The 27,371-nt window shown below is 43.0% G+C and overlaps 2 protein-coding genes and 1 gene segment (V, D, J or C); 1 reads left to right on the top strand and 2 right to left on the bottom strand.

Annotated features, from left to right (window-relative positions):
• Positions 1-5,582: 5,582 nt before the first annotated feature.
• On the bottom strand, positions 5,583-7,989 carry LOC118392493 (immunoglobulin kappa variable 4-1-like). The segment is given in 2 exon segments: positions 5,583-7,485; positions 7,669-7,989. Coding segments are annotated over 2 exon segments (477 nt in total).
• A 181-nt stretch (positions 7,990-8,170) lies between these two features.
• On the bottom strand, positions 8,171-27,317 carry zgc:113263 (uncharacterized protein LOC503753 homolog). Of its 3 annotated transcripts, none has more exons than XM_035784518.2 (23): positions 26,761-27,317; positions 26,053-26,255; positions 25,731-25,835; positions 25,353-25,448; positions 25,141-25,251; positions 24,895-25,018; positions 24,351-24,732; positions 24,151-24,218; positions 23,805-24,057; positions 23,511-23,671; positions 23,054-23,276; positions 22,708-22,877; positions 22,237-22,486; positions 21,980-22,122; positions 11,423-11,684; positions 11,152-11,273; positions 10,839-11,073; positions 10,584-10,729; positions 10,153-10,399; positions 9,766-9,902; positions 9,415-9,658; positions 9,069-9,217; positions 8,171-8,996 (listed from the first exon to the last, which is right to left on the bottom strand). In XM_035784518.2, the coding sequence occupies exons 1-23, from the start codon at positions 26,789-26,791 to the stop codon at positions 8,749-8,751; spliced, it is 4,110 nt and encodes a 1,369-aa protein (XP_035640411.1). In that variant the 5' UTR covers positions 26,792-27,317; the 3' UTR covers positions 8,171-8,748. The 3 variants fall into 3 exon arrangements, with proteins under 3 accessions (XP_035640411.1, XP_035640412.1, XP_052316347.1); XM_035784519.2 differs by having other exon boundaries at positions 24,351-24,675; XM_052460387.1 differs by lacking the exons at positions 25,731-25,835; positions 26,053-26,255; positions 26,761-27,317 and having other exon boundaries at positions 25,376-25,433.
• LOC118392582 (protein mono-ADP-ribosyltransferase PARP12-like) overlaps positions 26,578-27,371 on the top strand; it is a 22,383-nt gene continuing 21,589 nt past the window's right edge. Inside the window, exon 1 of the mRNA XM_052460391.1 lies at positions 26,578-26,688. Coding sequence (XP_052316351.1) covers positions 26,675-26,688 — 14 coding nt within the window. The 5' untranslated portion in view covers positions 26,578-26,674. The remainder of the gene's footprint in view (positions 26,689-27,371) is intronic.

The following is a 27,371-nucleotide window of genomic DNA, read 5'->3' as shown; positions in this document are numbered from 1 at the left end:
ACTGAGAGTGCTCTGTGTGTGAATGTGCTCACTCTCATCAAATCAAATGTATTTGTATAGCTCTTCGTACATCAGCTGATATCTCAAAGTGCTATACAGAAACCCAGCCTAAAACCCCAAACAGCAAGCAATGCAGGTGTAGAAGCAAGGTGGCTAGGAAAAAATCCCTAGAAAGGCCAAAACCTAGGAAGAAACTTAGAGAGGAACCAGGCTATGAGGGGTGGCCAGTCCTCTTCAGGCTGTGCCAGGTGGAGATTATAACAGAACAAGGCCAAGATGTTCAAATGTTCATAAATGACCAGCATGGTCAAATAATAATAATCACAGTAGTTGTCGAGGGTGCAGCAAGTCAGCACCTCAGGAGTAAATGTCAGATGGCTTTTCATAGCCGATCATTAAGAGTATCTATACCACTCCTGCTGTCTCTAGAGAGTTGAAAACAGCAGGTGTGGGACAGGTAGCATGTCCGGTGAACAGGTCAGGATTCCATAGCCACAGGCAGAACAGTTGAAACTGGAGCAGCAGCACGGCCAGGTGGACTGGGGACAGCAAGGAGTCATCATGCCAGGTAGTCCCGAGGCATGGTCCTAGGGCTCAGGTCCTCTGAGAAAGAAAGAGAGAATTAGAGAGAGCATACTTAAATTCACACAGGACACCGGATAAGACAGGAGAAGTACTCCAGATATAACAAACTGACCATAGCCCCCCGATACATAAACTACTTATGTGAAAGACTTCACCAGCGTGAATCACTGCGGTGGACTTTTGGAAGCGGCACAAAACTGGTGCTGTAAAGTAAGTCCATTGTTGTATTCTCTCTTTAAAATAAAATGTAACCATGCAATTGAACAACGTTATGAGATGTTATCTTCTCCACAGGAAAGACTTTCAGGCTGTTTCTTTTTAATAATGTCTGTGGACACATTGGTAGAGGGCAGAGTCACCGAAGTGAGAGAATTGTCCACATAACATCAACCTTATGTAGCAATAATAAAAAATAAACCTCTAAGATCTGCTCTCAGAACTCACACTGCTAAACAGTTGCTTTCCATAACATATACAGTTGAAATCGCAAGTTTACATACACTTATGTTGGAGTGATTAAAACTATTTTTTCAACCACTCCACACATTTCTTGTTAACAAACTATAGTTTTGGCAAGTCGGTTAGGACATCTATTCGGTGCATGACTATCACGTTCTGACCTTAGTTCTTTTGTTATGTCTTTGTTTTAGTATGGTCAGGGCGTGAGTTGGGTGGGTTGTCTATGTTAGTTTTTCTATGATTTGCTATTTCTGTGTTTGGCCTGGTATGGTTCTCAATCAGAGGCAGCTGTCAATCGTTGTCCCTGATTGAGAACCATATGTAGGTAGCCTGTTTTCTATTGTGTTTCATGGGTGATTATTTTCCGTGTTAGTGTTTGTAGCACACGGGACTGTTTCGTTTGTTTCATTTTGTATTTTGTAGTGTTCAGTTTGACTTATTAAAATGGACACTTACCACGCTGCAAATTGGTCCGATCTCTCTTACTCCTCATCAGAAGAAGAGGACGAGCGTTACAATGACATAAGTAATTTTTCCAACAATTGTTAACAGACAGATTATTTCACTTATAACTTACTATATCACAATTCCAGTGGATTAGAAGTGTACATACACTAAGTTGACTATGCCTTTAAACAGCTTGGAAAATTCCAGTAAATGATGTCATGGCTTTAGAAGCTTCTGGTAGGCTAATTGACATAATTTGTGTCAATAGGAGATGCACCTGTGGATGTATTTCAAGGGCTACCTTCAAACTCAGTGCCTCTTTGCTTGACATCATGGGAAAATCAAAATAAATCAGCCAACCATGCAGCCATCATACCGCTCAGGAAGGAGACGCGTTCTGTCTCTTAGAGATAACGATATCAACCTAACCTGAAAGGCCTCTCAGCAAGGAAGAAGCAACTGCTCCAAAACTGCCATAAAAAAGCCAGACGATGGTTTGCAACTGCACATGGGGACAAAAATCATACTTTTTGGAGAAATGTCCTCTTGTCTGATGAAACAAAAACAGAACTGTTTGGCCATAATGACCATTGTGGTGTTTGGAGGAAAAAGGGGAAGTCTTGCAAGCCGAAGAACATCATCCCAACCGTGAAGCACGGGGGTGGCAGCATCATATTCTGGGGGTGCTTTGCTGCAGGAGTGACTGGTGCACTTCACAAAATAGATGGCATCATGAGGGAGGAAAATTATGGGGATATATTGAAGCAACATCTCGACTTATCAGTCAAGGAAGTTAAATCTTGGTTGCAAAAGGGTCTTCCAAATGGACAATGTCCTCAAGCATACTTCCAAAGTGGTGTCAAAATGTCTTAAGGACAACAAAGTCAAGGTATTGAATTGGCCATCACAAAGCCCTGACCTCAATCCTATAGAAAATGTGTGGGCAGAACTGAAACAGCGTGTGCGAGCAAGGAAGCATACAAAATTGACTAAGTTACACCAGCTCTGTCAGGAGGAATGGGCCAAAATTCACCCAACTGATTGTGAGAAGCTTGTGGAAGACTACCCGAAACATTTGACGCAATGCTACTGTTGTGGTTTGTTTCCTTGTTCCTTGTCAATCATTGGCTCATTGGTGAAATTAGCATTATGACAATATCTTTAATTAAATAATTAAAAAACCTTTATTAATGCAATTACAGACAGAAGTTGACAACTGGAACATAAAGCATGTTTCCGGGTAAGTTCTGTATCAAATAAATGGTCCCAAGTTATTTTATTAAACCCAAAGTCCAGCCCGAGTGATGTCACTGCCTACATCATTATCTTTTACTGATGAGACCAAAACCATGCCTACTCAACACTAAAACTCTTGTTTATATAGCTATCTAAAAGCTTAACAGTAAATGTCCAAGTTGATGTATAGTGGAACGTCTAACTAATCTCTTCTCTTACACTCCCCTGCAGAGTTCTGTCTTCACAGTCACACATTTCTCAGAGAGGTCTCTTTATAAGAGGCAAAGAGACCAGAAAACAGTGGTGGAACAATTATAAACATCTATAATGAATATATATTGTTAATCTGTAGTCTAGAACCCTATAAATGTAAGGAGGGTGGGGTCTTATAACCCCTCCCCTTATATTAATACAACATAAGCATAATCAATTATTATAATACATCAAACATTTGGTAAGCCCCTATCATGACCCCTAGGTGAACCTCCTTCACTACCAAATACTAATGGGGTGTAAGTAAACTTCTGACCCACCGGGAATGTGATGAAAGAAATAAAAGCTGAAATAAATCATTCTCTCTACTTTTATTCTGACATTTGACATTCTTAAAATAGTGATGATCCTAACTGACCTAAGACAGTGAATTTTTACTAGGATTAAATGTCAGGAATTGTGAAAAATTGTGTTTAAATGTATTTGGCTAAGGTGTCTGTAAACTTCCGACGTCAACTGTATATTTGTAATGTTTAATTCCTAATATGATTTGATTAAATTAGATATTTTTTCAATGGTTTTCAACAATGTGTGGTCTACGCTTTTCCATTACATTTTCCCTGGTCTTCTCTACCTCCAACCCCTGGGGACAGAGTGAACATCTGGTGAGAGTTCTGCTCTATTCTGGGACAAGCAGAACCAACCAGCCATGTCTATGTAAATCTGTTTCACTCCCACAGCTACCAGTCTACCAGTTGACCTGTTTTACTGCCTGAAATACCTTGGACTGGGCCAGATGTGAGGGAGTGGACTGGTTTTAACCTCTATGGTGGATTCAGGGAGGTAGACATAACAGATATGCCACCATGTAATTAATGACAGATAAAATGGAATGATACTTTCTGATAATAGTGTGTAGTGTGTCTCTACATCAATGTGTCATGTTTGAGCCCAGCATCATGTCTCATTCACAGATCTATCAGCTCATGAAAAGAGTTAATACATGCTAGATGATCACATCAATAACTGATTGTGAAGTGCATGTAGGGAATTGGTTTGGGGGGCTGATACTTTTCCTCTTACTTCTGTACATCTTACTCTAATATGGACTGGTATTATCTTCCAAAACTACAAATAACTTTTACTGTATATACACTTTCAGTTCATGTCCAATATAACAAGTTACAACCATGATGATGACGTTGGGAGAACGTGTGATTTGCATGATACTTTCTAACCATTTTCAAAGTTGACCTCCTCTACTGATCAGTCTTCCATGTCACTGTCTCTTCCCCCTCAGCACCTGCAGTAGGTCCCAGCTGTATCAGTACAGTCACTGTGCAGTCTGACTGAGGGAGTTTTTGTACGGCTCTGTATCACTGTGTGAACACATTACCACTGTGGTAACTCTGACAGTAGTAATCTCCTGCATCTTCAGTCTGGACTCCACTGATGGTCAGAGTGAAGTCACTCCCAGATCCACTGCCACTGAATCTAGATGGTATCCCAGAGTTAAGGGTACTAATGAAATATGTAAGGAGTTTAGGAGATTCTCCGAGTTTCTGTTGATACCAGGCCAACCTCTGTCCATGTGTATCACTGTATACTGCACTGCTGGTCTTACAGCTGAGACTGACTGAGTGACCCACTGAAACAGCTTTCACTGCAGGAGTCTGGGTCACTGTGACCTGGCCTCTGGACTCTGAAAAATAAATGTAATTAACATTCAATCGTGCATTAATTTGCTCATTGCTTTACAAAAGAATGACTTTACAATAACATAATGGTATTTACTTTAATAAGGTTAAGTAACTACAGTCAGGGTAAATGTATGTAAAAATGTATTACCTTGAAAGCAGAGGGCAAATATCCAGATGAAGATGGTGATAAAAGTCATGGTTGTTTTGGGTTCTGTTGTCATGAAGGACAGCTCTCAGTCATGAAGTGTTAAACTCACAGGGTTATAAATACTCCCAGAGCACTGAAGCATGTGCTGCCAATGCAAACTGTCATATGTAAATAGTCTTACTGCTAGTACCTACATTCATAACTGTTAGCTATATAACTACATACAGATTATGCAGATACAGAATATTTTATCGTGTTATAAATAACTTATACTGTAAATTAGTGATCTAAGAGGAACATGTAATTATCTAAGTGTGTCAGTGGATTATACTCATAACCCAGGATTATCAGTCCCTATTACGTTATTCCAGTACTTCAGTACTATCAGTCCCTATTGTATTATATTAGTAGTTCAGTACTATCAGTCCCTATTGTATTATATTAGTAGTTCAGTACTCTCTGTCCCTATTGTATTATATTAGTAGTTCAGTACTCTCTGTCCCTATTGTGTTATATTTGTACTTCAGTACTATCAGTCCCTATTGTATTATATTAGTAGTTCAGTACTCTCTGTCCCTATTGTGTTATATTTGTACTTCAGTACTATCAGTCCCTATTGTATTATATTAGTAGTTCAGTACTATCAGTCCCTATTGTATTATATTAGTACTTCAGTACTATCAGTCCCTATTGTATTATATTAGTAGTTCAGTACTATCAGTCCCTATTGTACAGACAGAAGTTGACAACTGGAACATAAAGCATGTTTCCGGGTAAGTTCTGTATCAAAGAAATGGTCCCAAGTTATTTTATTAAACCCAAAGTCCAGCCCGAGTGATGTCACTAACCACATCATTATCTTCTACTGATGAGACCAAAACCATGCCAACTCAACACTAAAACTCTTGTTTATATAGCTATCTAAAAGCTTAGCAGTAAATGTCCAAGTTGATGTATAATGGAACGTCTGACTAATCTCTTCTCTTACACTCCCCTGCAGAGTTCTGTCTTCACAGTGACACATTTCTCAGAGAGGTCTCTTTATAAGAGGCAAAGAGACCAGAAAACAGTGGTGGAACAATTATAAACATCTATAATGAATATATATTGTTAATCTGTAGTCTAGAACCCTATAAATGTAAGGAGGGTGGGGTCTTATAACCCCTCCCCGTATATTAATACAACATAAGCATAATCAATTATTATAATACTTCAAACATTTGGTAAGCCCCTATCATGACCCCTAGGTGAACCTCCTTCACTACCAAATACTAATGGGGTGTAAGTAAACTTCTGACCCACCGGGAATGTGATGAAAGAAATAAAAGCTGAAATAAATCATTCTCTCTACTATTATTCTGACATTTGACATTCTTAAAATAGTGGTGATCCTAACTGACCTAAGACAGGGAATTATTACTAGGATTAAATGTCAGGAATTGTGAAAAACTGTATTTAAATATAGTTGGCTAAGGTGTCTGTATACTTCTGACGTCAACTGTATATTTGTAATGTTTAATTCCTAATATGATTTGATTAAATTAGATATTTTTCCAATGGTTTTCAACAATGTGTGGTCTACGCTTTTCCATTACATTTTCCCTGGTCTTCTCTACCTCCAACCCCCCTGGGCACAGGGTGAACATCTGGTGAGAGTTCTGCTCTATTCTGGGACAAGCAGAACCAACCAGCCATGTCTATGTAAATCTGTTTCACTCCCACAGCTACCAGTCTAACAGTTTTACTGCCTTAAATACCCTGGACTGGGCCAGATGTGAGGGAGTGACTGGTTTTAACCTCTATGGTGGATTCAGGGAGGGAGACATTACAAATATACCATCATGTAATTAATGACAGACACAACGGATATTATACTTTCTGATAATAGTGTGTAGTGTATGTCTCTACATCAATGTGTCATGTTTGAGCCCAGCTTCATGTCTCATTCACAGATCTATCAGCTCATGAAAAGGGTTAATACATGCCAGATGATCACATCATTAACTGGTCGTGAAGTGCATGTAGGGAAATGGTTTAGGGGGCTGATACTTTTCCTCTTACTTCTGTACATCTTACTCTACTATGGACTGCTATTATCTTCCAAAACTACAAATAACTTTTACTGTATATACACTTTCAGTTCATGTCCAATATAACAAGTTACAACCATGATGACGATGATGACGTTTGTGAGAACGTGTGATTTGTATGATACTTTCTAACCATTTTCAAAGTTGACCTCCTCTACTGATCAGTCTTCCATGTCACTGTCTCTTCCTCTTCAGCACCTGCAGTAGGTCCCAGCTGTATCAGTACAGTCACTGTGCAGTCTGACTGAGGGAGGTTTTTGTATGGCTCTGTATCACTGTGTGAACACCCAGACACTGTTGGGATTGTGGAAACTCTGACAGTAGTAATCTCCTGCATCTTCAGCCTGGACTCCACTGATGGTCAGAGTGAAGTCACTCCCAGATCCACTGCCACTGAATCTAGATGGAATCCCAGACTGAAGGGTTTTAGCATAGTAAATAAGGAGTTTAGGAGCTCCTCCAGGTTTCTGTTGATACCAGTGCAAATAGTGTCCATTGCTGTTAATGTGTACAGCACTGCTGGTCTTACAGCTGAGACTGACTGAGTGACCCACTGAAACAGCTTTCACTGCAGGAGTCTGGGTCACTGTGACCTGGCCTCTTGACTCTGAAACAGAAATGCAATGTATATTTATAATAATAATATATGCCATTTAGCAGACGCTTTTATCCAAAGCGACTTACAGTCATGTGTGCATACATTCTACGTATAATTTAATTGTCCATTCATTTGTCCAGTATAAAATAATTCCTTTATATTGTCAGGGTAATTTTCTGTAAATTATATTACCTTGGAGACAGAGGGCAAGTGTCCAGATGAAGATGGTGATAAAAGTCATGGTTGTTGTGGGTTCTGTTGTCATGAAGGACAGCTCTCGGTCATGAAGTGTTAAACTCACAAGGCTATAAACACTACCAGAGCACTGAAGCATGTGCTGGCTATGCAAAGTCTCCTCTCTATGCAAATGATGTTCCGAGGAACAGCTATCACCAACAATGAATGCTGAGAACAGGATTTGTTTTCGAAAGGCTATCTCACCGTGGTATCTAAAAATAACATGAGTAAGCAAAAAGTAGGTGCCTGTGCTTCTAGAATTCAAGTGGCTTCTTACTGTGAGGCTCTGCTACAGACAATCTGTTGAGGATAAAAAAAAGGATGTGGTCTCAATCTCTCCGCAGTGGTTAGAGCTGGTAACAACATAAACCTCAGTGTTTCAGTGAACCTAGATAGATGTTAAAACACACTGAGAGAAAAATATACCACAGAAACAGAAATGATATAGTAGCCAAACTCCACTCAAAGGAATTTAATCTAAATTGGTTCACTTGAAAAAAAGCCTTTTTTTAAAGAGTTTGCTAAAAACACAAATTTACATAAAATATATAAATATATAGCCTTTTGTTTGGCAAATAATAACAACAACAAAAAATCTAGAAGTTCAGAATGTCATGTGGTATTGACCAATTGTCGTTACAGGATTCCCTCAATCCAATCCCTTTAAAATATGTTGCTTCGTTAAGTTCAGGTCCTTATGTCACAACACATGTGCACCTACAGTGAAATACATGACAATAAACATCGATAGTCCTTTACACTTAGATTTAAGCACCGATACAAAGGTTAAATACGTGTCTGTTTTCCAAAAAAGAAAAGTGGGATGGATATTGAGTCTCTTCAGCAATATTCAACATAGCAACACTGCATCTTTTATAGAATACAGTACATCTCTGAAAACAACGCAGGAGACAGGAGACGCAGGTCATTGTAATTGTTTATACACCTCTTTTCCAGAAGTCATTGTTGAGTCATTGCATCTTTCCTGGGACGCTACAAAACTGTCTTCAGATGTTCACTAATGTTTCCTCGTCGTCAGATTGGAATAATACTCAGGTTCAGTTGCGTTGCCCTTGTCTGGCACTGCTCTGCTGTTTTCATGAAGCCCTGGTCAGCCATCATTTGAGAGATCTCTGTATAAATGTGTTCCATTTCAGTGTTTCCCCTCAGGTCCTCTTGGATTCTGACACTGCCCCATATGTCAAGGAGGGCTTCAGTCTCCTCAATGCTCCAGGGGAGATCTAGTTCCCACGGTGATGGACAGCTGCCTGATTCTGGAGAGACTGAAAAAAACGTTGAGGGTATAACGTAAAACAGCATCTATTGTACAGAGATTAGGAGATTGTTTCCCTTACCAGTTCCTTGGACGTGGCCACCTGGGACCTCTCCCATGTCTGTGGCGCCATTCGATTCCTCAGCCAGAGAGTCACAGGGTAGATACTTGTTCCCGAATATTTGCACAAACTGATCGTAGAATTTGCACTCAACTTTTTCCCCTCCAATCCTGGGAAAATAGAACATTTGTTGTTGACGCAATACTTATTCCTCATATCTGGTTGGTTAATGAGCTTTGCTTATCTAACATGAGCATGGCAAACCTCTGACCATGAATACACAACTATATGGAGTCTTCATAATCAATTCACAATTATAAATAGTGGTTATCAATTTCATATGCATATCTTTTCCCCCATGGCTTACTGTTTGCTCTCGCAGAACTGGCGGAAGTTGGCCTTTAGCCGCTTCACTCTAGACTGGCACTGTTCGGCTGTCCTCAGGTAGCCCTCGTTGGCCATGGCCTGAGAGATCTCAGTGAAAATGTGTCTGTTTTTGGTGCAGCCCTTCAGATCCTCCTGGACCTCGTCACTCCCCCAGATACTGAGGAGGACCTGGGTCTCACTGTCGCTCCAGGAGAACTTGGAGCCATCAGTTAAAGGACGGCTAGCTGAAGACAAAGACACCCAATGAACACATTGTTTACAATGTGAAGGGGGTTAGTTGAAATAAGACAACTCATAGAACATTTAAAGGTATGGTATGGCTTTGCTTTACCTTTCCTTTGGTCAACTTCAAGTGTAGGCTCCCAGACAGCAGCTTCCTCATTGTCTAACGAATCTTCGGCCAAACTGTCAACATTGAGCTCCCTCGAGAAAATCTCCTCCATCTGGTCGTAGAACTTGCATTCCATTCTGAGGAAAGGGAAGATTCGACTATTTAATTTCAGTTGAATCATCATATCCTCTGACCACATGTACTACGTAACAATAACAGTGATAAAAACAAGACTGCAATTACATTGTTTACTCATGTGGTGAAAATAAGTAAAGCATTGATTTGTTGACTTAAAGATATTGCGTCAATTTATATCCGATGATGTGGTGTGATTTTTAAAGTAAATAACTAGACATGTAATGGTAGTTATAAATCTTTTGCATTCACTTGTCATGGTGGAAGCTGGCCTTGAGTCGTTTGATGCGGGTGTGGCACTGCTCAGCTGTCCTGATGAACCCCTGGGCCGTCATCCTCCGTGAGATGTATTCAAACACATGTCTGTTCTTCAAGCAGCCGCGGAGGGAGAGCTGCACATGGTCCTCACCCCAGACCTCCAGCAGAGCCTGGGTCTCCCGATCGGACCAGGGCATCTTTCTGCTGGACTCCGCCACAGCGTAACTGACTGAGCCCTGGCCTTCAAAAAAATATGTTTTTGGGAGGCTTTAGGTGGCTACTAAGTACATTTTTGAAGATTGATTATGACTAAGGTCCTGATTTGACCTGACCAAGACAAACAACTGTTGGCACTGACACAGGAAAAACACAGGGCCCTAATTACATTAGACTTTGAGGGTAAGGATAATGAGGAGGCACCATACCCGTTTCCTGATCTGGTTCCTCAGTGGGATCTGGATTGAAGTCATCACACAAATCAACAATCTCTGCATCGAGGGAGAGCGTGTCGTTGCCTAGCACCGGCTCCAGGAACCTGTAGTATCTGAAGAGTAAGGGCTCCCCTCCGTTTCTGTAGGTACGACCAGAGGTAGAGGGAAGTGGAGGGTTCATTTGTAACAGGTACCAATTTAGGCACCATGACTCACCTTACTCACAAATAATCTGTGCTTTGCACTTACACCCTGCTGTGGAGACACCGTCGGTAGGTTTTCCTCAGCCGCTTAACCCTCGAGTGGCACTGCTCAGCTGTTTTGAAGTGCCCAATGGTGGCCAGCTTCTCCGCTATGTCGGCGAAAATGTGCCCGTTGCGGACGCAACCTCGTAGACTCGCCTGGACATCCTCGTTCCCCCACAGCTCAATTAGGGCCAGCGTCTCTGGCTCTGACCACGGGATGCATCTCATCCCATCAGCACCTGCTCCGGGAGACATATACATTGGAAACATCCAGTGTCTTCAGTGTAAACAGATAACTGTCTGTATTACCACCGTACCTGTGTCCTGGTCTACTGTTGGATCGTCTCTTTCATCATACTCATCAATGGACGCCGCTTCATGCCCAAGTATTCGCTCCAACTGATTGTAGAACTTGTATTCCACTCCCTTTCTTCCACATCTGAGAACAGCAGACAGAAAAGGAAGCCATTTAAAAAAATGAGATGCAGAATTGTGGCTACGGGTTAGATTAGAGTACACTTATTTGTATGCTTCTGCAAATGAAAATAAACATAAAGGGTCCAATTTAAACCTGTTTTGTACACATACTTTTTTCTGTCGTAGCACTGACGGAAGTTGTTCCTCATGGACTTGACTTTCCAACGACACTGCTCTGGGGTCTTGGAGTACCCTTGGTCATGCATCTTTTCTGATATGTCCATGTAGACAGGGCCGTTATAGACAAAGTCTCTCAGCACCCTCTGGACCTCGTCCTCCCCCCAGATGTCAATGAGGGCCAGGGTCTCAGGATCCAACCATGAGCCTGGTGTGATCCTCTCAGAAGTGGTGTAGTTGTCCACTTCTGTACACTCTAAATACAAAACAGCCCAATAACATGAAAGTGTCTCTGTTTAGACTTGGCAAAGGAACTTGTGTTGAGGGGACGGCACCTACAGTAGAACCAGTAGTTAAATACACTGCTCAAAAAAATAAAGGGAACACTAAAATAACACATCCTAGATCTGAACGAATGAAATATTCTTATTAAATACTGTTTTCTTTACATACTTGAATGTGCTGACAACAAAATCACACAAAAATTATCAATGGAAATCAAATTTATCAACCCATGGAGGTCTGGATTTGGAGTCACACTCAAAATTAAAGTGGGAAAACCACACAACAGGCTGATCCAACTTTGATGTAATGTTCTTAAAACAAGTCAAAATGAGGCTCAGTAATGTGTGTGGCCTCCACGTGCCTGTATGACCTCCCTAAATCAAATAAAATCTAAATCAAATCAAATTTATTTATATAGCCCTTCGTACATCAGCTGATATCTCAAAGTGCTGTACAGAAACCCAGCCTAAAACCCCAAACAGCAAGCAATGCAGGTGTAGAAGCACGGTGGCTAGGAAAAACTCCCTAGAAAGGCCAAAACCTAGGAAGAAACCTAGAGAGGAACCAGGCTATGTGGGGTGGCCAGTCCTCTTCTGGCTGTGCCGGGTGGAGATTATAACAGAACATAGCCAAGATGTTAAAATGTTCATAAATGACCAGCATGGTCGAATAATAATAAGGCAGAACAGTTGAAACTGGAGCAGCAGCATGGCCAGGTGGACTGGGGACAGCAAGGAGTCATCATGTCAGGTAGTCATCATGTCAGGTAGTCCTGGGGCATGGTCCTAGGGCTCAGGTCTTCCGAGAGAGAGAAAGAAAGAGAGAATTAGAGAGAGCATATGTGGGGTGGCCAGTCCTCTTCTGGCTGTGCCGGGTGGAGATTATAACAGAACATGGCCAAGATGTTCAAATGTTCATAAATGACCAGCATGGTCGAATAATAATAAGGCAGAACAGTTGAAACTGGAGCAGCAGCACGGCCAGGTGGACTGGGGACAGCAAGGAGTCATCATGTCAGGTAGTCCTGGGGCATGGTCCTATGGCTCAGGTCCTCCGAGAGAGAGAAAGAAAGAGAGAAGGAGAGAATTAGAGAACGCACACTTAGATTCACACAGGACACCGAATAGGACAGGAGAGGTACTCCAGATATAACAAACTGACCCTAGCCCCCCGACACATAAACTACTGCAGCATAAATACTGGAGGCTGAGACAGGAGGGGTCAGGAGACACTGTGGCCCCATCCGAGGACACCCCCGGACAGGGCCAAACAGGAAGGATATAACCCCACCCACAGCCCCCACACCACTAGAGGGATATTTTCAACCACCAACTTACCATCCTGAGACAAGGCTGAGTATAGCCCACAAAGATCTCCGCCATGGCACAACCCAAGGGGGGGGGGTGCCAACCCAGACAGGATGACCACATCAGTGAATCAACCCACTCAGGTGACGCACCCCTTCCAGGGACAGCATGAGAGAGCCCCAGTAAGCCAGTGACTCAGCCCCTGTAATAGGGTTAGAGGCAGAGAATCCCAGTGGAAAGAGGGGAACCGGCCAGGAAGAGACAGCAAGGGCGGTTCGTTGCTCCAGAGCCTTTCCGTTCACCTTCCCACTCCTGGGCCAGACTACACTCAAACATATGACCCACTGAAGAGATGAGTCTTCAGTAAAGACTTAAAGACTTCATTGTACATTTGGTTACCCGAGATGGCATAGCAGTTCAGACGTCTTTTGTCCTCGTCTTGTCGTGTCCTGTATATATATATATTTACAACTTTTTTTCACATACATTTTATTTTTATTTTCCATCAACTCATCTTCAAAACACTCTCCTGCAACCCGCCTCGCCAATTTATATTTATAAATAAGTATTATTTACCTCAAATCTGCAATCCTCCAAGAAGCTAGCCAGAAACTCCAAGAAGCTAGCCAGAAACTAACCAGAAGCAAGCCAGGAGCTAGCTAGAAGCTAATCAGAAGCTAGTTCCGAAGCTAGTTAGCTTCTTTACTGGCAAATCGTTAGTATTCAGCTAACCACGGTTTGTGGTCATCAGCTATCCTTTAGCTCGAAAATCTATCGCCAGTTTTTGTACGGCGCAGCTCGGAACGGAGCATACCGGACCAATTTTTCTCTCCATGTCCTTGGATTTCAACTGCTCTCTGGACATTCATTCCCGGATCTCACAGCTAGCTAGCTGCTATCCGTGTGTCTATCTGCTCTCGTCGATTCCGGAGCAAACATCAATTACTCCGGAGCTAGCCAGCTCCGTCAATCACTCCTGAGCTCCTGGAAGGATATTGATCTCATCCCGTCAGTAGAGGATGCCTGGATATTTTTTTTTAAATGCCTTCCTAACCATCTTAAATAAACATGCCCCATTCAAGAAATTTAGAACCAGGAACAGATATAGCCCTTGGTTCTCCCCAGACCTGACTGCCCTTAACCAACACAAAAACATCCTATGGCGTTCTGCATTAGCATCGAACAGCCCCCGTGATATGCAGCTGTTCAGGGAAGCTAGAAACCGTTATACACAGGCAGTTAGAAAAGCCAAGGCTAGCTTTTTCAAGCAGAAATTTGCTTCCTGCAACACTAACTCAAAAAAGTTCTGGGACACTGTAAAGTCCATGGAGAATAAGAACACCTCCTCCCAGCTGCCCACTGCACTGAAGATAGGAAACACTGTCACCACTGATAAATCCACCATAATTGAGAATTTCAATAATTCATTTTTCTACGGCTGGCCATGCTTTCCACCTGGCTACTCCTACCCCGGTCAACAGCACTGCACCCCCAACAGCAACTCGCCCAAGCCTTCCCCATTTCTCCTTCTCCCAAATCCATTTAGCTGATGTTCTGAAAGAGCTGAAAAATCTGGACCCCTACAAATCAGCCGGGCTAGACAATCTGGACCCTTTCTAAAATTATCTGCCGAAATTGTTGCCACCCCTATTACTAGCCTGTTCAACCTCTCTTTCGTGTCGTCTGAGATTCCCAAAGATTGGAAAGCAGCTGCGGTCATCCCCCTCTTCAAAGGGGGGGACACTCTTGACCCAAACTGCTACAGACCTATATCTATCCTACCATGCCTTTCTAAGGTCTTCGAAAGCCAAGTCAACAAACAGATTACTGACCATTTCGAATCTCACCATACCTTCTCTGCTATGCAATCTGGTTTCAGAGCTGGTCTTGGGTGCACCTCAGCCACGCTCAAGGTCCTAAACGATATCTTAACCGCCATCGATAAGAAACATTACTGTGCAGCCATATTCATTGATCTGGCCAAGGCTTTCGACTCTGTCAACCACCACATCCTCATCGGCAGACTCGACAGCCTTGGTTTCTCAAATGATTGCCTCGCCTGGTTCACCAACTACTTCTCTGATAGAGTTCAGTGTGTCAAATTGGAGGGTCTGCTGTCCGGAACTCTGGCAGTCTCTATGGGGGTGCCACAGGGTTCAATTCTTGGACCGACTCTCTTCTCTGTATACATCAATGAGGTTGCTCTTGCTGCTGGTGAGTCCCTGATCCACCTCTACGCAGACGACACCATTCTGTATACTTCCGGCCCTTCTTTGGACACTGTGTTAACAACCCTCCAGGCAAGCTTCAATGCCATACAACTCTCCTTCCGTGGCCTCCAATTGCTCTTAAATACAAGTAAAACTAAATGCATGCTCTTCAACCGATCGCTACCTGCACCTACCCGCCTGTCCAACATCACTACTCTGGACGGCTCTGACTTAGAATACGTGGAAAACTACAAATACTTAGGTGTCTGGTTAGACTGTAAACTCTCCTTCCAGACCCATATCAAACATCTCCAATCCAAAGTTAAATCTAGAATTGGCTTCCTATTTCGCAACAAAGCATCCTTCACTCATGCTGCCAAACATACCCTTGTAAAACTGACCATCCTACCAATCCTCGACTTTGGCGATGTCATTTACAAAATAGCCTTCAATACCCTACTCAACAAATTGGATGCAGTCTATCACAGAGCAATCTGTTTTGTCACCAAAGCCCCATATACTACCCACCATTGCGACTTGTACGCTCTCGTTGGCTGGCCCTCGCTTCATACTCGTCGCCAAACCCACTGGCTCCATGTCATCTACAAGACCCTGCTAGGTAAAGTCCCCCCTTATCTCAGCTCGCTGGTCACCATAGCATCTCCCACCTGTAGCACACGCTCCAGCAGGTATATCTCTCTAGTCACCCCCAAAACCAATTCTTTCTTTGGCCACCTCTCCTTCCAGTTCTCTGCTGCCAATGACTGGAACGAACTACAAAAATCTCTGAAACTGGAAACACTTATCTCCCTCACTAGCTTTAAGCACCAACTGTCAGAGCATCTTACAGATTACTGCACCTGTACATAGCCCACCTAAAATTTAGTGTATTTAAGTGTATTTAATTAATTAATTTATTTTGCTCCTTTGCACCCCATTATTTTTATTTCTACTTTGCACATTCTTCCATTGCAAAACTACCATTCCAGTGTTTTACTTGCTATATTGTATTTACTTTGCCACCATGGCCTTTTTTGCCTTTACCTCCCTTCTCACCTAATTTGCTCACATTGTATATAGACTTGTTTATACTGTATTATTGACTGTATGTTTGTTTTACTCCATGTGTAACTCTGTGTCGTTGTATCTGTCGAACTGCTTTGCTTTATCTTGGCCAGGTCGCAATTGTAAATGAGAACTTGTTCTCAACTTGCCTACCTGGTTAAATAAAGGTGAAATATATATATATATATTTTTTAAAAAAGGTTGAGACCGAGTTTGCTTCTCTGACATGGGTAGGCATAAAAATGGAGCTCTATAGGAGAAAGCCCTGCCTCCAGCTGTTTGCTTAGAAATTCTAGGGACAATTAGGAGGCCTGCGTCTTGTGACCGTAACGTACGTGTAGGTATGTACGGCAGGACAAAATCAGAGAGATAGGTAGGAGCAAGCCCATGTAATGCTTTGTAGGTTAGCAGTAAAACCTTGAAATCAGCCCTCGCTTTGACAGGAACCCAGTGTAGAGAGGCTAGCACTGGAGTAATATGATAATTATTTTTGGTTCTAGTCAGGATTCTAGCAGCCGTATTTAGCACCAACTGAAGTTTATTTAGTGTTTTATCCGGGTAGCCGGAAAGTAGAGCATTGCAGTAGTCTAACCTAGAAGTGACAAAAGCATGGACTAATTTTTGGACAGAAAGTTTCTGATTTTTGCAATGTTACGTAGAAAAATGCTGTCATTGAAATGGTCTTGATATGTTCTTCAAAAGAGAGATCAGGGTCCAGAGTAACGCCGAGGTCCTTCACAGTTTTATTTGAGACGACTGTACAACCATTAAGATATATTGTCAGATTCAACAGAAGATCTCTTTGTTTCTTGGGACCTAGAACAAGCATCTCTGTTTTGTCCGAGTTTAAAAGTAGAAAGTTTGCAGCCATCCACTTCCTTATGTCTGAAACACATGCTTCTAGCAAGGGCAATTTTGGGGCTTCACCATGTTTCATTGAAATGTACAGCTGTGTGTCATCCGCATAGCAGTGAAAGTTAACATTATGTTTTCGAATAACATCCCCAAGAGGTAAAATATATAGTGAAAACAATAGTGGTCCTAAAACGGAACCTTGAGGAACACCGAAATTTACAGTTGATTTGTCAGAGGACAAACCATTCACAGAGACAAACTGATATCTTTCCGACAGATAAGATCTAAACCAGGCCAGAACTTGTCCGTGTAGACCAATTTGGGTTTCCAATCTCTCCAAAAGAATGTGGTGATCGATGGTATCAACAGCAGCACTAAGGTCTAGGAGCACGAGGACAGATGCAGAGCCTCGGTCCGATGCCATTAAAATGTCATTTACCACCTTCACAAGTGCCGTCTCAGTGCTATGATGGGGTCTAAAACCAGACTGAAGCATTTCGTATACATTGTTTGTCTTCAGGAAGGCAGTAAGTTGTTGCGCAACAGCCTTTTCTCAAAATTTTGAGAGGAATGGAAGATTCAATATAGGCCGATAGTTTTTTATATTTTCTGGGTCAAGGTTTGACTTTTTCAAGAGAGGCTTTATTACTGCCACTTTGGATAGAGAGCCGTCTATTATGTTCAACATAGGAGGGCCAAGCACAGGAAGCAGCTCTTTCAGTAGTTTAGTTGGAATAGGGTCCAGTATGCAGCTTGAAGGTTTAGAGGCCATGATTATTTTCATCATTGTGTCAAGAGATATATTACTAAAACACTTGAGTGTCACTCTTGATCCTAGGTCCTGGGAGAGTTGTGCAGACTCAGGACAACTGAGCTTTGAAGGAAAACGCAGATTTAAAGAGGAGTCCGTAACTTGCTTTCTAATAATCATAATCTTTTCCTCAAAGAAGTTCATGAATTTTTCACTGCTAAAGTGAAAGTCATCCTCTCTTGGGGAATGCTGCTTTTTAGTTAGCTTTGCGACAGTATCAAAAAGGAATTTCGGATTGTTCTTATTTTCCTCAATTAAGTTAAAAAAAAATAGGATGATCGAGCAGCAGTAAGGGCTCTTCGGTACTGCACGGTACTGTCTTTCCAAGCTAGTCGGAAGACTTCCAGTTTGGTGTGGCGCCATTTCTGTTCCAATTTTCTGGAAGCTTGCTTCAGAGCTCGGGTATTTTCTGTGTACCAGGGAGCTAGTTTCTTATGAGAAATGTTTTAGTTTTTAGGGGTGCAACTGCATCTAGGGTATTGCGCAAGGTTAAATTGAGTTCCTCAGTTAGGTGGTTAACTGATTTTTGTCCTCTGGCGTCCTTGGGTAGACAGAGGGAATCTGGAAGGACATCAAGGAATCTTTGTGTTGTCTGTGAATTTATAGCACGGCTTTTGATGTTCCTTGGTTGGGGTCTGAGCAGATTATTTGTTGCAATTGCAAACGTAATAAAATAGTGGTCCGATAGTCCAGGATTATGAGGAAAAACATTAAGATCCAGACATTTATTCCATGGGGCAAAACTAGGTCCAGCGTATGACTGTGACAGTGAGTGGGTCCAGAGACATGTTGGACAAAACCCACTGAGTCGATGATGGCTCTGAAAGCCTTTTGGAGTGAGTCTTAACGTCATTTCCGGTTACAACTTGCAGACTTGTTTTCGAGTTGCTGTGCGTTTTGTTGCCAACCTATTTTGCTACCTGACAACTTTACTGTTTTTACTTTTTAATTACCGTTTATATATATATATATATATTTTTTTCCTCAACTTTTTCACTCCGGACGCTTTATCTGGACACGATTCGTCAGGACCTCTAACAGCCGAAGCTAAGTAGTAACATTAACATGATGCCTTCTAATTGCAGTCGCTGTACTCGCCTTACGGCGAGGATAGCTGTGCTACAAGCCCAGCTTCAGACGCAATCGTTAGGCAAGGGTAATTTCAGTGTAGGAAAGGATGAAACAGCGTCTGTGCCACCAGTAAGTATAGATAATAGTATAAATCCCCTGGCACAGTCCCCGCAGCCGGACAACTTTCTCACGGTTTCTGGAAGGAAATGCTGTAGGAACGCTCAACCGGTGTCGCTCATTCAGCCGATAGAAACTTTCAACCGGTTTTCCCCATTAAGCAGCGAGACGGAGCCAGAGGCCGAGTCTTCTCTGGTCTCTACTCCTCTCGTTACGGGGTCTGAGACGCCGAAGCTTCCCACCATTAGCTCTGACAAATTGAAAACTCTAGTCATTGGCGACTCCATTACCCGCAGTATTAGACTTAAAACGAATCATCCAGCGATCATACACTGTTTACCAGGGGGCAGGGCTACGACGTTAAGGCTAATCTGAAGATGGTGCTGGCTAAAGCTAAAACTGGCGAGTGTAGAGAGTATAGAGATATTGTTATCCACGTCGGCACCAACGATATTAGGATGAAACAGTCGGAGATCACCAAGCGCAACATAGCTTCTGCGTGTAAATCAGCTAGAAAGATGTGTCGGCATTGAGTAATTGTCTCTGGCCCCCTCCCAGTTAGGGGGAGTGATGAGCTCTACAGCAGAGTCTCATAACTCAATCGCTGGTTGAAAACTGTTTTCTGCCCCTCCCAAAAGATAGAATTTGTAGATAATTGGCCCTCTTTCTGGGACTGACCCACAAATAGGACCAAACCTGACCTGCAGAGGAGTGTCAGACTCCATCCTAGCTGGAGGGGTGCTCTCATCTTATCTACCAACATAGACAGGGCTCTAACTCCTCTAGCTCCACAATGAAATAGGGTGCAGGCCAGGCAGCAGGCTGTTAGCCAGCCTGCCAGCATAGTGGAGTCTGCCACTAGCAGTCAGTGTAGTCAGCTCAGCTATCACCATTGAGACCGTGTCTGTGCCTCGACCTAGGTTGGGCAAAACTAAACATGGCGGTGTTCGCCTTAGCAATCTCACTAGGATAAAGACCACCTCCATTCCTGTCATTATTGAAAGAGATCATGATACCTCACATCTCAAAATAGGGCTACTTAATGTTAGATCCCTTACTTCAAAGGCAATTATAGTCAATGAACTAATCACTGATCATAATCTTGATGTGATTGGCCTGACTGAAACATGGCTTAAGCCTGATGAATTTACTGTGTTAAATGAGGCCTCACCTCCTGGCTACACTAGTGACCATATCCCCCGTGCATCCCGCAAAGGCGGAGGTGTTGCCAACATTTACGATAGCAAATGTCAATTTACAACAACAAAAAAATGACGTTTTCGTCTTTTGAGCTTCTAGTCATGAAATCTATGCAGCCTACTCAATCACTTTTTCTAGCTACTGTTTACAGGCCTCCTGGCCTATATACAGCGTTCCTCACTGAGTTCCCTGAATTCCTATCGGACCTTGTATTCATAGCAGATAATATTCTAATCTTTGGTGACTTTAATATTTACATGGAAAAGTCCACCTCCCTACAACGCCTGGGCATGCTCCTGATGAGGTGGCGGATGGTCTCCTGAGGGATCTCCTCCCAGACCTGGACTAAAGCATCCGCCAACTCCTGGACAGTCTGTGGTGCAACGTGGCGTTGGTGGATGGAGCGAGACATGATGCCCCAGATGTGTTCAATTGGATTCAGGTCTGGGGAACGGGTGGGCCAGTCCATAGCATCAATGCCTTCCTCTTGCAGGAACTGCTGACACACTCCAGCCACATGAGGTCTATCATTGTCTTGCATTAGGAGGAACCCAGGGCCAACCGTACCAGCATATGGTCTCACAAGGGGTCTGAGGATCTCATCTCGGTACCTAATGGCAGTCAGGCTACCTCTGGCGAGAACATGGAGGGCTGTGCGGCCCCCCAAAGAAATGCCACCCCACACCACGACTGACTCACCGCCAAACCGGTCATGCTGGAGGATGTTGCAGGCAGCAGAACGTTCTCCACGGCGTCTCCAGACTCTGTCACATCTGTCACATGTGCTCAGTGTGAACCTGCTTTCATCTGTGAAGAGCACAGGGCGCCTGTGGCAAATTTGCCAATTTTGGTGTTCTCTGGCAAATGACAAACGTCCTGCAAGCCCAACTCCCACCTGTGGACGTCGGGCCCTCATACCACCCTCATGGAGTCTGTTTCTGACCGTTTGAGCAGACACATGCACATTTGTGGCCTGCTGGAGGTCATTTTGCAGGGCTCTGGCAGTGCTCCTCCTGCTCCTCCTTGCACAAAGGTGGAGGTAGCAGTCCTGCTGCTGGGTTGTTGCCCTCCTACGGCCTCCTCCACGTCTCCTGATGTACTGGCCTGTCTCCTGGTAGCACCTCCATGCTCTGGACACTACGCTGACAGACACAGCAAACCTTCTTGCCACAGCTCACATTGATGTGCCATCCCAGATGAGCTGCACTACCTGCGCCACTTGTGTGGGTTGTAGACTCCGTCTCATGCTACCACTAGAGTGAAAGCACCGCCAGCATTCAAAAGTGACCAAAACATCAGCCAGGAAGCATAGGAACTGAGAAGTGGTCTGTGGTCACCACCTGCAGAACCACTCCTTTATTGGGGGTGTCTTGCTAATTGCCTATAATTTCCACCTGTTGTCTATTCCATTTGCACAACAGCATGTGCAATTTATTGTCAATCGGTGTTGCTTCCTAAGTGGACAGTTTGATTTCACAGAAGTGTGATTGACTTGGAGTTACATTGTGATGTTTAAGTGTTCCCTTTATTTTTTTGAGCAGTGTATATAACAAACAGGGTTCAATCTGACATAGCCATGCTGGGTGTCAATAGAACGTTTGCATAGTTTGAAATGAGCTGAACTTTTTACCTTGAAGTGAGTCACTGTTTGATTCCTCTGATATGTCATTGGTCAAGTCTGTCACCACTGTGCTGGTAGAGGGAGGCTGCCTCTCAAGTATTTGATCTAAAATATTGTAGAACTTAAAATCAACCTGCTCAGATCCAGATGAACTAGGAAGAGCACAGGTAGAGAGAGATTGCAAAATTAGAATCAACTATGTAATCCAATTCACATTAGCAACATGACAAATGTATCAACAATAGAAGCTGAAATGCAATGGCCACCTGATGGTTTCCTGGCACTGCCGATAGCTGGCTTTCAAACGCTTTATCCTGGTGTGGCACTGCTCTGCAGTTCTGTGATAACCACGGATGTTGAGCTTTTCCGAAATCTCTGAGTATATGTGACCGTTGTGCGGGGAGCGCTTCAGGTTCTGCTGCACAGTGTCGTCTCCCCAGAGCTCCAGAAGGATCACCGTCTCGCCGTCCACCCAGGGGATCTTCTTCCTGTCCTCTGGCACACCCACCACAGCCTCTGGATGGATCAGAGTCAAAGGGAAAGAGTGTGTGAGAAGGATTGGCCCAATCCCAAACCATCCACTCACCCTTGTCCCTAAAACCTTGCTGAATTCGTCTCACAGATATCAAAGAATGAGTCAGATATGCTATGTTGAGTTTCTTCCCAGTCCTTCAAGTTGATCTTATTATAGTATACTAGTGAAAGAGGAACTGGTTAAGTAGAGAATGTGACCATACCCCTCTCCTGGGAAGAGTTAACAGAGCACTCGTTGTCTGCTGACCATGCTTCTCTAGACTCCATGTCAAGACAGTTTTCTGACACCTCCACGTATGAGGGAAGCTCATTCCCCAGTATTCTCTCCAGTAGGTCATAGAATTTGCATTCTACTTGTTCTCTGCCTTTCATGCTGTGTTTGGGGAAAGAAAACAAAGCACATTTTTAAAACAAATCATTTTTCTGGCTCAAATAGACCAAATGTAAGCCATCACAGGATATCAAACAAGAATGTAAAGGCAAGAGCATAGATCCCTGTGGGACTCCCAATGCACAAAGAAAATGATTGTTAAACTATAACTGACATACTTGTTCTCGTAGCACTGTCGGAAACTCCGTTTCAGTCTTTTAACCCTTGTCTGGCATTGCTCTGCAGTCCGGATAAAGCCCTGGGCAGACATCTTTTGGGATATCACAGCAAAAAGGTGCCCATTTCTATGCATACCCCTCAATTCCCTCTGCATTTTGTCATCTCCCCATATGTTGATTAGGGTGAGGGTCTCCAAGTCTGTCCAGGGAACACTTCTTGTTCCTTTAGTGGAAATAGAGACAAACACAAGAGCAGTGATCACTGATTATTAATCATTTGATTGATTTAGATGAATCACATTGCAAATTCCAAATGTAAAATCAGCTGTATTAACATTCAAGCAGTTTGACCTCTTTGTAAGGTGGTGGGCAACATGCTGCATGCAAACACACATTAGCCCCTTTCCCAAGAGACAATTTTATGTGATTTACCAAGAAAGGCACAATCGGACCATACCCATATCTTCTAGACCAGAGTGGCCAGGGAACTCCCAATCATCAGTGTCTTCTAGCTGGTCATCTGTCACCTCTTCAACATCATAGGTGACCTCAGGAACCGTTAAGGGGGACACATTCCCAAGTATTCGCTCTAGCTGGTCATAAAATTTACACTCCACTCTGTATATAGGGAATGGTTTCAGTGTGAGAATATAGACAAGCACATTCCAGTGATATTGTCCATAAGAAACAAAAATATATTATAATAATAAATTCTATATACATTGCAAATGTTCTTTAGTAGTGTACTCACTTCTGCTGGAGAGACTGACGAAAGCTGTTCTTCAATCGTTTGATCCTGGTCTGACACTGCTCTACAGTTCTCATGTAGCCTCTCTCAGACATGTTTTTGGAAATGAGAGTGAACACGTGGCGATTTTTGACACAGCCTTTCAGAACTCGCTGCACAGAGTCTTTTCCCCAAATGTCTATGAGGTTTAGAGTCTCATCATCCGACCAAGGGACTTTGATGTCAGTCGTCATGGGATAGGCAGCATCTTGGGGTTCTTGACACAAAAGGGTATGTAAAACTGTCATGCATTTTCTTTTACCATGTACTGTATTTCACATTTCATTCGGAACGAACAGAGATTCCACACCTGTGTATTCTCCCCATATCGAGATGAGAGGAGATTCACTAAAAGATTTGATATTCACTGGAGAATCCCTGTAAAAGAGGAAGACAGCAATGTATATAAAGCAGAATTAACCCCCCCCCCCCAAAGAAAAAAAAATGGAAGGACATCAAAGGCATGCTGGGAGACACACCAATATAAGCTACTTCAATATCAGTTCTTACTGAAACAGAGGTGAATCTGCTTGCCGTTTCCGGGGAACCTCCGAACTGTCGCTCATTTTCCTCTTCGAGGGCAGAGTCTGCCCTCGCCTACTCTCATTTGCTGAAAATGATGTTCCCTCCACAATTTCATCTGTTTCAATTCTGTCCCTCTGTTCATTTCGCTTCTGTCTCTTTCTCTCAGATATCCTCCTCTTGCCAGTCTCCAGATGTGATTGGTCAATGGGAATCTCAATAATCTCTTCTTTATTTGGATGGTTTGAATTTGGTGTGGCATCTTGCAGGTGTTTTTTAGTTTGTTTGTCAACAGTAGTCCCCAGTTTTGTGACTGGAGGGAGAGACAGAGAGGAGAGGATGAAGTCGTCCATAGGTAAAGAGCAAGTGTCTGAGAGAAATAGAGAATGAGAGGCTCAGTAAATCACTGCGAATTCTCACCCGTTTAGCTACAGTCAAATAATAAATGTATAATTCTAACAATCAAAGCAAAGTAATGCAGTAGCAAAGATCATGACTCATCAGTCATAATTATCTACTAAGCCAGCCTTACCTTTTACATCAACATGTCCAAGATTTCTGTGATGTTCAATTAAAGCCTTCATCTCCTCTGGCGGAGTCGCTGATTGCAAACACTCATCCAGAACTGAGGGGGCTCCATCAAGCCATGACACCATCTGAGAAAGAGCCCTTAGTCATTAGCAGTGGTAGGTTAAAGTTGAATATAATACATGCTGTATTTTGAAGGCAATAGTCAAGGTGCGTATGTGAAATATAATGTTGAGTTCAATGGTAGCACCTGTGCAAAGTCTGGTACAGGCAGCAGCTCCTCCAGTCTGGAGAGGAACTCCCAAAGGAGAATCTCCAGTGCTGTGTCATACTTCTGGCCGTACTGTACTGGGAACACCTCCTGGGGAGTTAGAAGACATAAAAATGGAACTGTGAGTGAGAGGGGGGAGGGAGAGAGAGGGGGGGAGAGAGAGAAAATTAGGGAGAGTGTCATCATCTCACCAGGAAGAAGTGCTCTTTCACACCTGGGTCTTGAAGAAGGGTTTGGACCAGCTCCAAGAAATTGGCCCCAGAATCTTCTACTTGTGCATCAGTCACCTTTAACATGCACACACACCGCGGTAGATGAATTACCCAAACTATGTGTGTATTTCTTCCTATTGATTAAATGTATTTTATGCACAGGAGGCTGCTGAGGGGAAAACGGATCATAATAATTGCTGGAATAGAGTGAATGGAATGATATAACACATGGAAACCATGTGTTTGATAACATTCAATTTATGCCATTGCAGACATTACTATGAGCCCGTTCTCCCGAAATGAAATATAAGGTGCCACCAGCCACCTGTGGGTTAATGTGCATAGTAAATCACCCACACAGTGGTCCCTGGGTGTAGTAATGGAAGCTTTGATTCTGTCCAGGTGGGGCTGGATGGTCTCAGGGTCGACTTGGTGATCACCACGACACAACTCCAGAACCGGCTATGGTCACAAAAAAAAGTATTTAAACGCTATCATCTGCGCTGTTGATATACTTTCACCAGTGCGCTACTGGTTTACTGGTTCAACTATCAACCACTGTACGACAGATTGGAGGGAACTAATACGGTTGTTAGCAATAGCTAAATGTACAAAAATAAAATACATTTCAGCCATTAAACAAATCCATCTGCAGACACACATGCACACACATGCTAACCCTGGCTCTCAGTCCCAGGATGAGTTGGGCCCTCTGCCGGTAACTCAGCAGCTCTGGAACCATCTCTGTCACCGAGGTGACAAACTCCTCCAGCATCCCATAATGCATGACAAGTCCTTTCTGCACAACTTGCCACATAGCAGCTGACAGAAGTTGCAGGGGTGGGGCCAAGAGCCGTAAATAAGAAATTGATAGAAGGGGATCTGTGAGAGAGAGAAATAATTATACTCGCACATTAAAAACACTACTAAGATCTACCAGCTCATTGGGTATTTGCTGTTTCAAAGACATTACGTCATAGGACTGACTGGCCAACATTAGTGTAAGGGAGCCCTCTACTGCCCCTTCAAGAAAAAAACAATGCCACATTATTTATTTAGCCACCCCATGCTTATACTGTAATTTGAGAATATTCATTAGCAGTGAGCCTCTGTGTTTATATGAGACACGTGATCTTAATTGTTGCCCTTAAAAATTGCACATAGCCTAAACTAAATATGAGCAGCAGGATAAACGTTCACGAGGATGGCACCAGCATGCAGATTCATTACAGACTTAACTATATAATGCTGCATTCAGGAAACTCGGAAAGTTCCACTATATACACGTTGTATGTAAAGCAATGATCGCAAACAGGTTTGTATAAGAAACGTAGGCCAAACACTGCCTAGGTGGTGAAAGAAAATCATTATTTCAATAGTCACGCACCTTTGTAATTTTCTGTACGGCTTCTTTCCATTGCTTGTTTCCAATTTTCAAAAAATATCCGACAGTGTCGCAAATATATCTAAATAACAATGTTATTTAGCGTGTGGTAGTAGTGTCAACGCAAACCAAAATGCTCTGACGCTATCTTGGTCAAATGTGGATGTATTTCTAATAAAAAACGTGCAGAATGATCATAATCATTCTGCAGGTCGAAGTAGATATCTTTGCGCGCATAAATCATTCAGAAATATTAGGAGAAACTGCTTCTCTCAGTTTGAACTTGGATGACCGAAAACCAAGATTCTGGTCTAATCCGCTTTGGTCCGGATCACATGAAGCCTGATTCCCCCATTGGTTGTGGAGAACTACAATAGCCGGGGCGGCAGGGTAGCCTAGTGGTTAGAGCATTGGACTAGTAACCGAAAGGTTGCAAGTTCAAATCCCCGAGCTGACAAGGTGCAAAATCTGTCGTTCTGCCCCTGAACAGTTACCCCACTGGCCGTCATTAAAAATAAGAATTTGTTCTTAACTGACTTGCCTCGTAAAATAAAAAAGCACGATTTTGCTAACGAAGTCCACTAGGCGGAGTCACCGCCACTTCCGGGTTGATT

The sequence above is a fragment of the Oncorhynchus keta genome, chromosome 13 (assembly GCF_023373465.1).
Source record: "Oncorhynchus keta strain PuntledgeMale-10-30-2019 chromosome 13, Oket_V2, whole genome shotgun sequence".
NCBI classification, from domain to species: domain Eukaryota; kingdom Metazoa; phylum Chordata; class Actinopteri; order Salmoniformes; family Salmonidae; genus Oncorhynchus; species Oncorhynchus keta.
Note: the sequence above shows the minus strand (reverse complement) of the source record. Positions and strands in the feature narration are given on the sequence as shown.

Bases quoted from the DNA above. Each gene is read 5' to 3' on its own strand.
- zgc:113263 (XM_035784518.2), bottom strand. From the start codon at position 26,791: ATGGAAAGAAGCCGTACAGAAAATTACAAAG. The intron at 25,252-25,352 runs GTGAGATGATGA...CTAACTCCCCAG, and splicing joins TGAAAGAGCACTTCTTCCTG to GAGGTGTTCCCAGTACAGTA. The intron at 8,997-9,068 runs GTAAGGGAAACA...CGTTTTTTTCAG, and splicing joins TGGCCACGTCCAAGGAACTG to TCTCTCCAGAATCAGGCAGC.